The 12,679-nt window shown below is 36.0% G+C and overlaps 1 protein-coding gene across 1 annotated transcript in view; it reads left to right on the top strand.

The window, feature by feature from the left end:
• Positions 1–12,679, top strand: part of LOC107099384 (polypeptide N-acetylgalactosaminyltransferase 14-like) — a 271,170-nt gene that overhangs the window by 240,479 nt on the left and 18,012 nt on the right. The window contains exons 7-9 of the mRNA XM_015397480.1: positions 577–664; positions 5,860–5,944; positions 9,812–9,915. Of these exons, the coding sequence (XP_015252966.1) occupies positions 577–664; positions 5,860–5,944; positions 9,812–9,915 (277 nt within the window). The remainder of the gene's footprint in view (positions 1–576; positions 665–5,859; positions 5,945–9,811; positions 9,916–12,679) is intronic.

Here is a 12,679-nt window from a genome sequence, read left to right as displayed (position 1 = left end):
GTGCTTCAACAGAAAATTAAGTTTAGATGTTTTGAAAGGAGCTTCATGCTCTTTAGCAATACATTTTGTACTTTTACGTCTTTATGTCTTCAACATTGGTAGGGAATGGGCTACCACTAATGTGACACTAATTGTGTCACTGTCTTTGGAGCTTAGTTTTTTTTTAAGTTTTCTTTCTGCATTCCACATTTCCTCATCAGCAGTCTAACATTAATGCCAGTCAAGTGAATATAATGAAGCTGAACTGAAAAGGAGATAAATAGCGGTCACTCTCACCTCGGTCACTTTGCTCCCTGCATGATTGCCGCCAAATGACTGAAATTCCTTGCAGTGTGTGCATTATGATGACCTTGAAGTATAGAGTTACTTTCACAGACAGATGAACACACGCTGAACTGGAAATGTCATTTACTGAAGCGGAGATGGAGGATCTACATACAGAAATGCTGATGTAGTTTCTGTCACTAATGTAAAATGCATTTCTTTCTCATTAAGTCAGTTTTTTTTTTCTTCTACTTGGCCCTTGAATCCATAAGTTTGTATGAAAATTTGTTTTGTTTTTTCTTTTGCTCCCAGGATCCCACCCGTGTGGTTAGCCCAGTCATCGATATCATCAACATGGACACCTTCGCCTATGTGGCGGCTTCTGCGGATCTCCGTGGAGGTATGGGGAAATGCTTTTTTCCACCGTCAGTCAGAAAAATAAAAATGGCTTTGAGGTGCCTTCGGGGTATCTTTTGATGGCAGAGAGAAGCCCCTGAGGGCTTCTGATTTATGAGCAGGCCCTTCATGATGAGTTCATGAACCTGCTCTCTCTGCTATGGAGCTCAAATGCCTTTGAAAGATTTTTTCTTTCAGCTTTCCAGCACTCTGTGTTCCTTTCTTTCTCTCTAGTTGGATTCCCAATGGACCCTGGGTAGTTTGTTTCCTTCAATAAGGTCTTGTATTTGAAATGTGCACTGCAGTCAAACACTGCAATACAAGTATCCATGCATAGGTTCTCTTTCATTTTGAGTATTTTTTATGACGTGACACTCAGGCATAGATGCTGAAAAGCCTTATGTGACAAGATTTATTCTGAGTGAATAAGCTTGGTTTGCCAGGTATATACTGTAGAAAGTATTATATGGTAAATAAATTTACTTCAACTTTACTTTAGGAAATGCTTAGAAGAAATTATTACAAGGATGGAAAGAACACAACCCAGAACATCTGAATAACAGCCACTAAGATTCCAACTTTAAAAGTTTGGAACAGAATATCAGTCAGTCAGTTCACAAATCCTGAAGGATGCTAACTGGGACGCAGGGTGAAACATATTTATGAAATACACTTTTACAGATTTTTTTTTGTGTTTTTTTATTTAATTGATCTCCAATAACTCTATGAATTCCTCTTGTAAACAACCTATTTTTACTGTATAAGCTCAGTTATGAGACACTGCAGTGCAGCAGTCACACAGCTGACATGTGGATCCACTGTTCCACTGCTGTGTTTGCTACAGAACACATCAACCTTGAATAGCAGTTATTAACCTGCCTTGGATCATGCAGTCATGGTAAGTCCAACGAGGTCTGCTGGACCCATCATCAGTCCATCCACTCGGTGGTCATTTTTAGCAGTTATGGCAAATAATTTTGCAATTTTACTTCGTGTAAAGTTGATACTTTAAAATCCAATCTGTCTATTTTAGCCTATCTTGGTCTTCTTCGTTAACTACTTCTTTATGGTATTTGCTGCCAAATTGTCTTGTAACTTAGAAGCATTTTTACAACAGAAGACCAAATGTGGATTTTTTTTTATGCCCTTACAAAATGGGTAAACCTCATTGGAAAAACAAATGTGTGTTAAAACATGAATAAAACAGTAATTTAGTCATTCTTCGAGATGCTTTGTTCCAAATTTCAACTGCTGTTATGGATGCTGGGTGATTGTAAATCAAATTCAACAGAAAAGTAAAGGGATTTTGTTTTGTAGAGGAAGTTTGTCATCTCAGACTGATTTTCACTTCCCACCGAGGCAGTTAAAGATCTCGCATTTAGGTCCCTCCTTGTTCAGGACTGTTCTCAGTCAGAAACTATTTGTTTCTCTTAAAATTTTCTCACATCTGAATTCATTTAGAGCGTAATTTTCTGTCTTGAATAAAACATTTTTGACACTATGATCATTAGAAGCAAAGATTTATCCATCAGGATTTTGGGAGCCGGTCAAAATAATCAGTGTCTGCCACCTGCTTGATAACATCAAATTGTCACCACAGGTTCCACATTGTGGGACAATAAAGGGATTTTCTATTTTTATGGATTTAGAAATCCATAAATGATTTAATACTGCTGTGTCATGTTGACATGGTATTAATAGGTATCAGAATTGTAGAAGATGAGAAAGTATAATTGATTGACCACTGTTTTAGTGAAGGAGGCAGCAGAGACAATGCTTTTTTTTTTTATCAAAATGGAAGATAGAGAAATGAATGTTGACAAAGGATAAAGCAGGAGTGTTCTTAGGATGATTGTAGCTGGATGTAAAAAAGCTATTTTAATTTAGGCCTAGAAGGTCTGTTTCATATTCCTACCTCCAAAGAAAACCGTTTTCCTTACCATCGCTTGTCTTTAGAATGGTCGGTTGGCCATCGTGGCCGATCACCTGAACATCGGACAATTAGCGAGCATTACGAGCATTTATGTTTGTGCTAAAGTAAAATAAAAGTCATTTCGGCCTAAAGTGTTGCTCCTGGACTTCTGGAAGGTAAACAGGTATGTAATAGTTGATGTTGACCTTCACCAGCATCCTTGAACTCTTCTTTGAAAGATTTTAGATTATATATTCTCTGCCCTAACAACTCTGTGAAAGGGATTAGTTTTGCTCTTTCTTTTCGAGTCATATTAAGTACAATTAAACCAACTTTTTGCTTTACATTCTCAAGAGACCTTCAGTAGCTAAACCTTTCTCAGTCTGTCCCCATTTCCCCTAATCACCACTATTAATGTCAAACCATGACATAAACTGTCAATGTATGGGTTTCAAATTATGATGTTATGATTTAAGGCAAAATTAAAATATGTTTGTTAATTATGAAGCAGATTGTAAATGAATAAATTATTCTATAGTACTTATCACTGATTTATCATACAGTAGAAAAATCCTGAGGATCCTTAACGTTTGAGGCCTGGTAGGTTTATGTAGCTGCTTATGAGCTGAAACAAAATTTCCAGAAAATAATTCAGCGTATTATCATTCCAGAAGACTTCAAAGGCCAATCTCTTCTAAAAGCTTTATAGTTCATCTCTCCTGCTATTAGTCTGCCTTATCTTTGTCCTCTGCACTTGGTAACTGCAATCAATGCCAGTCAAAGGTGATAATTGTCTTCTCCAGCTGCCGTTTCAGCCATGTAGAAAGTGGTCGGTGGTCAGAGTTGATTTCATAAAGGGGTTTTAACTGTAGATAAAAAGTTGACTCCTATAAGGAAGAAGTTTAGAAGATGGATATATAGTCCCTTGCGAAGGTATTCGGCCCCTCAAACTTTAAAATTTTTTTGACACATTTCAAGCTTCAAACACAAAGATATGCAATTCTTATTTTTTTTGAAGAATCAACAACGATTGGGACACAATCATGAAATGTAACTAAATTTATTTGATATTTCATACATGCAGCTCACTTCACTGATCTTTTTTTCTGTAATATTGACCCAACTGTTACCAGCAAGAGACGTTACTCATGACCGTAGTTCCAAAGGCCATTATAGTCACTGAATTAATGTGTCCACCACAGCAGTGAGTGGATGGATCTGAATTTTCTCCAACTGAAGATGAAAACACAAATGTTTTGTGTCAGATTCCAAAAATGTGAGATTAGATAATTCTCAACTTTTACTAAATAAGGATGAAGATCAAGGAACTCAAGTGTCATTTTTGATGTTTCCTTTTTGAAACAGTTACCTACCTACATATTGCAAATTAAATAAATGAAAAATACATATATCCCCACACAACAAAATGAAACAGTCCTTCTAGAACAAAATTAAAATGGTGTCATGATCGGTTTAACGAATCTGACCCAACAGCAGAGTAACCACTCAGAGAACCAAAGAGAAAAGTTCAACAGATTTATTTGTTGGAATGAGAAGAGGGGTTGGATCTGGAACTCAGTGAACTGGTGAACCGGAACTGGAAAGTCAGAAGGGAAGATCACAGAGATCAGTTCAGGGACGGTGGGAATCGAGACTGCGGTTTGAATTTTGCAAGAGAGGGACTCACGTTTGAGGGGGCTCTTGTCAATCCTTGATTCCAGTCTGTGTGGGACTATCCAGAAAAGAGGAAACTCATTGGAGAGCAGACAGGTACACATACATTGGACCCGGAGGAATAATGGAGCAGACTGTGACTTGGATTTCCGAAGGGAACTTGAACGGATCATGTGGAGGTTTTCCCCTGCTCTGTGTAAACTCATTTATTCCTACCAAAGAGCAAAGACAAAAAACTCATTAGACTCAGAGAAACAATGCTAGGTTAGACTCAGCTAATCTCAGCTTGGCTAGAGTACCCAAAACTGGCAAACACTCTGGCACCGAGGTAGTGACAGTCCACTGCCCAAATACTCCTCCAGTAATGGTCCAATGAGCCGCAGGTGTGCAGGGAGGCCCAATGAGGACAGGGCACCACCTGGTGGTGGAGAGAAGGAAACACACAAACTGGATTCCTAACAAATGGCTGTTTTTAAAAGCCAATGACAAACATGTTAAGAGCATGTTTCCTTCTTTTTCAATATTATTTTCTTTTTCTTCCATTTTGATTATGATACTGTCTCCTCTCCTATTTTTATACTTAATGATACAATCTCATTATTCAGAAGACAACAGTTATAAAGGTTTTATGGATTTTTTGCATAAAACCTTTAATACTGTGATTTGCAGATATTGATTTTGGTGACCGGCATTGTGAAGTTTTTGTGCTGCCTTGCCCGGCTGTGATATCTAGAGATGCTCTCGGTGGCGCTGCACTGTTGACCCTAGTGTAGGGATATTTGTGCTGCGGTCTTATTGGGTCTAAATGCTGGTTACATTGTATTTTATAACAGCAATGGAACTCTGATCAGCCAATCACATTTAAGAATGGGAAACACCCGTTTTATAATTTAGTCCATTATTAAAAATGTCAATCACCAATTTGAACCCAATAAATGGTTTTATGACATACAAGGATATAACAAACTGCGTCCTTTTACTGTTGGGAGGATGTCTTTAGTGGTTAAAAAAAGTACTGGGCTCTAACTGTGATTCAGTATTTCTGGTTGGCTTGAACTTCATAGACTGGTCATCATAAACCTTCATATAGGACTACAAATTGTTCTTTTATGTTCTCAGAACTCCCTGAGAAGGGTAACAACTTTGGGCTTTAGAGGTTCATTCAAAATGTCTTTGTAAATAAGGATTTCTTTTAGTTTTTATGATTTCCTTTTCCATCTTTGGAACATATATTTTTTTTCTTTTTTAAGCTTAGAACATGATGTTATTCTAAGCTACTAAGCCTCAACCTTAATAAATTCCTTTTAAAATTCCTCCAGCTAAAATTTAATCAAAATAAATTTGAGAGTTTACTGCCACCAAAGCCTTTTACATGCAGCAATATGTCTGTACAAGAGGCTTTTACTTTTAAACAAGTTCTTCAAATATTTGTATTTTACATTCTGGTTGTATAAATTGGTTTCTCTTTCATCAGCTTTTCACTTCTTATAATATCTACCAAAGGAATCTCTAATGTAACATGTTTATCGGTCTTATTATGATACATTAACATTACTTTTTACTTATTCAAAATGTTGTATTTAAGCAGCTGTTTCTTTGTTTTCATTGCTTAGGGTTTGACTGGAGTCTCCATTTTAAGTGGGAGCAGTTATCACCTGAGCAGAAGGCACGTCGGACCGACCCAACTCAGCCGATCAAGTAATGCAAACACTTTCAGTCTTGACACTATATGATTGTTGTAATTACTGGGAATTACAGTCCAACTAATGACTAGTCAGGACCAATCTGACCTGAAACGGTATGATACGATGCCGCCTTTTACAATTGCCTATTGTATCTCTGCTTCTGTCTCCTTGAACCCCAGTGACTGGTCAGTCATTGGATCCACACATGTTCTGCCTAGCTAGCCAGGCGTAGCAGGTCCTACACTGCAAAAACGATCTAAAAATGAGTAAAAAAGTCTTAAATGAAGTACATTAACCCTTAATTTGAGCAGGAAAATAAGATGATTTACCAATTGAATTTGTATTTTTACTCCTAAATTAAGATAATTAGATAATAGGCACTTGAAATAAGACAATATAATAGTTTTTTCTTATTTTAAATGTAAATTGTCTTGTTCCATTGGCAAAGTGTTACACTTACCTCATTATTTTCAAGAAAAAATTCACTTATTTTAAGAAAAAAATACTCATTGAGATTTACATTTTTTGGAGTGTAGCAATGCTAATTAGTATTCTTTTCAGAATCCAGAGCTCATAATGTCTGTATGTACTATCAATAAATCAATGAGGTTGAGTTCTAGATACTGTTTCATTTCAGAATATAAGCCAGTTTTTTGTTTCCTGGACTGGGGCCGCCTTTTTACATTCACCTTTTGTATCGCTGCTTCTGTCTCCTTGAACCCCAATCGGCATCGGCAGATGGCCACTCACAATGAGCCTGATTCTGGTGGAGGTTTCTTCCTGATAAAAGGGAGTTTTTCCTCTCCACTGTCGCTACAAGCATGCTTAGTGTGAGGGATTCCATTTGAGTCAACGGGTTGATGCAATCAACTGGTTTTCCTATGATAGAAAACTTTGAATCAATTTTAATGGGCCTTGAGATTACATGTTGTCAATTGGCGCTATAGAAATAAACTGAATTTAATTTAATTGAACAAAGTTAATAGCTGATCTAATCTGATCTGAGCTTAGGTTTGGTATTTATGGATTAGACTTCTCACACAGCTAAAAGAAGCTAAACCTCTGCACATAAAAGGCATGACATCAGGTTTTTCTAAACAGAATTTATCTCCATATCTCAGTCAGATTTTAAACATCCAACGGTTAATTTTGGCATTCCCTTCTTCCTGTGAAGAATAATCACCTTCTTCTGTTGGTTTAAGTTTTGGTTCTTATGTGAACATTTTAATCACTCATTTTTTTGAACGTGAACTCAGCAGAATCAATGTCTGTCTAACACCTTCAAGCAGTTCGAGCAGCAGAAGCTTATCATCCAAGTCTACCTGTTAAAGCCGGACAAACTAGTATTTATTTAGCAGTGATTGAGAAATTCCTACTCAGGAAGATGAGTGTTCTGTATTTTTCATCAAAGCTACTCTTCAACTATAAGAGATAAACAGAAAATTAGATCCTAATAAACTTTTTCTGTTGTGTTATATTGCTTTTTTAATGGTTGAAACTAACAGTACTGTCAAACAGTACTGTAACTGTAACTTTGTAACAGTACAAATATCCAGTGGATATTTTTTGAATTTTTACGGAAGTACTGTCAAAAGGCTTTCCTACTGATGTATTTTTTTTGTGCCTTTTTGTCAAACTTTAATGCTTCAAAATATTTAACACATTTTGCATTGAATAAAGATGATTTTTAGTAGACCAATTTATGATTTCATTCATGTGCAGAAAACAAAAAAACAAAACCAAACAATAGCGCTGCCCTCTGGCAAAGACTTATTCTCTTCTTGTTTAATCACTAATAACCTGTGTTTGAGCTACTTCTTTAAAAAGAAAAAATGTCCTTGGGTAAAAACTCTCTTTTTGTCAAAAACTTACTTTGTTGCAGTTTTGTTTATTTTTATCAAAACATGTTTCTCTTGTGAATGTCGAATAGTCGATGGAACAGAAACTCTCTGAAACCAAAAGATCTAAAAAAAAAAAAAAAAAAAAAAAGATAGATCCTAATCTGCATATGTATCTGCAATCTTTGCCTCAATCTTTAGAAATGTGGATGAACACAGTTTATATATTTGTTTAAGACTTTCAAGCTGATATAAAGTCATAACACAGCCAAGGAAAAAAAAAACATTACATATAACTCTAAAAAAATGTTTTTAGGAAGTTCTTAAAGATTGTAAGTCAGAAAAATACAGAAAAGAAAAATGACTCTGTCAAAAAAATCTACAATCTGTTACGAAATAAATGATGGGACCATTCATATTTTCTATGACAGCTCTGGCTAATTATGCCGCTGAAGTGTCCTGCTGTTGTGTAGATGACAAATGATGCATGTCTTGATGGCAGCAATCAGTAAAACCCAGCAACTCCTTGCTTTGACCTGTTATTGCTGCACTGACCTTGGCAAACTTAGACAGGGCTAATTATCAAAAAGAGCATCCAGACAATATTACTCATTATCATTCTTTTTCATCTGGGAGACGAGCAACTGCTGCTCTGATTCTGAATCAAACTCAGTTATACAGGAAGTAAAGTGTTTATTTATTAGTGCTAAACTGATGCGACTAATTTGGACCATAACTTGTTCACTATGACTTTGTTATCTTCACCTGGATGCCAGCAGCTTATTTCAGTTCCAGACGCAATCAAACTGCAGAGACTGAGCTGAGCTACTGACTGTCTGGGAACATCTAAACATCTACTTCCTACTTTTGATTTTCTTTTCTTTTCTTTGCGTATGTGGAGGCTTAATGGTTAGGGTATATAGTTTGGAATCCTGAGGTTCTGGGTTCGAGCCCCAATCCCGCAGACAGCCACTCTGGGTCTCTGAGCAAGATGCTTAACCCCACACTGCTCCTGAAGGGGATGGGTTAGATGCAGAGGTAATTTTCTTCAATGCGGGATAAATAACATTCAATTAATGTTATTATTCATCATATCTGTAGTTATCTGATTAGTATAGCCTGTTATTTGCTTACCTTATTTTTCCCACCTGTGAAATTGGGCTGCACCTCCTTGTTTCATAAAGGATTTATACGCAGGAAGTCAGTCTGGCTGGTGAAGCTACCCCAAACCATGATGCTGCCGCCACATTTCTTCATAAAAGCAATGCTTTCTGTTTGATAAACTGCAGATTTAAAACTATGGGTCAAATCCTACCAACGGTGCACATCTGGAGTTACCACCCTGTTTTTTCTTGTGTAGAAACGAGTAGATTGTAGCAGTTATTGCAGTCTTCAGGTTGTCTTTGTAAGGTCAAATAACAACCCCTTTGCTTTAAGTGATGTCTGATCAGCCTTGAAACTCCTAATATATTGCATCCTTTCTTTATCAGCTCTTATTAATAGAGAGGACAAATGGAAACACCCACAAATTCTGTCTTATTTAATGTGCTCGGCAAGTTATATTGCATCATTTAATGTCCCTCTTTCTGCAGCCTCAGACTCAGGCACTCATACAGTCACATTCCTCTAAACACACAAGGACAAACGGAGGCTGTTAAAGGTTTTTATTTCAGTGCGGACACACACAGAGCTACACGGAGGGCCGTTTGCTGGATAATTGTTAATAAAGAGAGGCTATTTGATGGCGTGTGTTGGCCTTCAGCTTGTCACTCTGCCCAGCTCCTGATTCACTGGGTTTGTTTGAATCTGTTTGTTTGTGTGTCTGTAAACAGCAAACAGAGTTGATTTATTCTGATAAAAAAAAAAATACAATTTGCAAAATAACTGAAGATAGTTTATTTTTGATTATATTAAATATGATACAAAATGCAGTATTTCTTTTTGGGATGATTTTTAAATTAACTGTATTTTTTATACACTGGGATCAAATCTATTCTTTCCTTTTTAATCCATTTTCATATCCTTTTGCTTTCACCCAACAGGACCCCGATCATCGCAGGCGGGCTTTTTGTGATCGACAGGTCCTGGTTCAATCATCTGGGGAAATACGACACGGCAATGGACATCTGGGGTGGAGAAAACTTTGGTGAGCGATCGCACTTGGATAAAAAAAAAATAACGAAAATACAGTCAGTCACAATCTGTTGCGTTTTGGAACATTAATAGATTTTAAGGGAAAAGGATGCATTACATCCGGGGTCGGGTCGCGGGGGCAGCAGCTTAAGAAGGGANAAAAAAGTACTCCAGAGTGTTGTTCAGCATGGGGGTGAGTAGAAAATGAAGGCTAATCATGTTTTGGGTGTACTATTCCTTTAAGAGCTGCACGGGTAGAAATGTTGAGAAGAAGCCATAATCAATATTTGTTCATATCCTTATATAAACACGATTCTCTCTTTCTTTGTTAACATTTAGCATGATTGAATTTGACTCAGTAATTTTAGTGCTTACTAGTCAAGTCAAGTCAGCTTTTATTGTCACTTTCATCATATGCACAAGACATACAAGGGGAATGAAATTACGTTTTCTCTCTAGAAATATACAAGACTGACATTTACAGACTGACAAAGTGCGGGACATGAAGGATAACAGTGATAGACTGGTAACAATAAGTGTTCAATAATAAATACAGTACAAAGAACAAATGACATTTAACGTTAACATTCAATATTTAACATTGAACATGTAAAAGAAGATAAGATTAATATAGAGTATAGACATTACAATAAAAGCAATAAAAACAGCAGCAATAGTATATTCACAAATAACAAACAAAACAAAAAAAAAAACACGGGAGAGAGAGAGGGTCGCTGCGTCTAATAAGTAACACCTAACATGGATAACCAGAAAGCTTCCCTTTTAATGTGAGTCAAAAATCTGTAAAATAGGAGGAATTACAGAAAATAAACATTATTTAAAACTGAAACCCAAAACAACAACCACAAAAACCTGAGAACTATTTACCAAACTAGTTGTATTTAACCTTCTAGACACAGTTTTACAAGCTATTAGTAAATATGCAGGTTGTTCAGGGTGAAATAAATGTTTCAATATGTCTTAGAAAAGTAACTGTGGGCGTTTAACCCTCAGCCTGATGTTCTAATTTTCAAGCTTTACCAGAAACGTTTAATTACTTCTGTTTATGTGTAATAACCTTTATGTTCTCTGATAAATCTCTTTCAGCAGTCTGTATGAAAAAAAATACTTCTGGTTGATTTACAGTAAAAATATAACTGAGAACAACAATTTAATTAGAGTTATTGTTATAATGTTTTTTTGTTTTTTGGAAGGTTTTAGTTGAGCAAAATAAATGACCAGATTATTATTTTTTTTTATTTATTGTGAGGTTTTGAAAAAAAAAAAAAAAATCTGAAAACTATTGGCAAAAAATGAATGTCCAGTTTTTGTTACTAAATTATTTGTTTGTAACATTTTGGTTAACGGAAAAATATTTAACTAGGAAAACTAACAATTGAAAAGTTTCCTTTTTTTGTGAGATGTTGGTTAAGTTGGGAAATATTTGCAGCTAAAAATGAGTTTTGTATTGGTTATGTTTTTTTTTTTTTTTTGCTGAGAAACTAAATTTAAATATTATAGTCTGCATAGTTTTTCTTTTTTTTTTTTACTTTTAGGGTTGAACAAAAAAAAAAAAAATTTTATATTTAGGTCTGTATATTTTATTTTTCACTTGCCTTTCAGGGATTCCATAGATCCTATCTGCATATGTCTCTGCAATCTTTGCCACAATCTTTAGAATGTGGATGAACACAGTTTATATATTTGATCAAGACTTTCAAGCTGATATAAAGTCATAACACAGCCAAGGAAAAAAAAAACATTACATATAACTCTAAAAAAATGTTTTTAGGAAGTTCTTAAAGATTGTAAGTCAGAAAAATACAGAAAAGAAAAATGACTCTGTCAAAAAAATCTACAATCTGTTACGAAATAAATGATGGGACCATTCATATTTTCTATGACAGCTCTGGCTAATTATGCCGCTGAAGTGTCCTGCTGTTGTGTAGATGACAAATGATGCATGTCTTGATGGCAGCAATCAGTAAAACCCAGCAACTCCTTGCTTTGACCTGTTATTGCTGCACTGACCTTGGCAAACTTAGACAGGGCTAATTATCAAAAAGAGCATCCAGACAATATTACTCATTATCATTCTTTTTCATCTGGGAGACGAGCAACTGCTGCTCTGATTCTGAATCAAACTCAGTTATACAGGAAGTAAAGTGTTTATTTATTAGTGCTAAACTGATGCGACTAATTTGGACCATAACTTGTTCACTATGACTTTGTTATCTTCACCTGGATGCCAGCAGCTTATTTCAGTTCCAGACGCAATCAAACTGCAGAGACTGAGCTGAGCTACTGACTGTCTGGGAACATCTAAACATCTACTTCCTACTTTTGATTTTCTTTTCTTTTCTTTGCGTATGTGGAGGCTTAATGGTTAGGGTATATAGTTTGGAATCCTGAGGTTCTGGGTTCGAGCCCCAATCCCGCAGACAGCCACTCTGGGTCTCTGAGCAAGATGCTTAACCCCACACTGCTCCTGAAGGGGATGGGTTAGATGCAGAGGTAATTTTCTTCAATGCGGGATAAATAACATTCAATTAATGTTATTATTCATCATATCTGTAGTTATCTGATTAGTATAGCCTGTTATTTGCTTACCTTATTTTTCCCACCTGTGAAATTGGGCTGCACCTCCTTGTTTCATAAAGGATTTATACGCAGGAAGTCAGTCTGGCTGGTGAAGCTACCCCAAACCATGATGCTGCCGCCACATTTCTTCATAAAAACAATGCTTTCTGTTTGATAAACTGCAGATTTAAAACTAT

Source organism: Cyprinodon variegatus, unplaced genomic scaffold (assembly GCF_000732505.1).
Source record: "Cyprinodon variegatus isolate N-32 unplaced genomic scaffold, C_variegatus-1.0 Scaffold865, whole genome shotgun sequence".
In the NCBI taxonomy this organism is placed as follows: Eukaryota; Metazoa; Chordata; class Actinopteri; order Cyprinodontiformes; family Cyprinodontidae; genus Cyprinodon; species Cyprinodon variegatus.
Note: the sequence above shows the minus strand (reverse complement) of the source record. Positions and strands in the feature narration are given on the sequence as shown.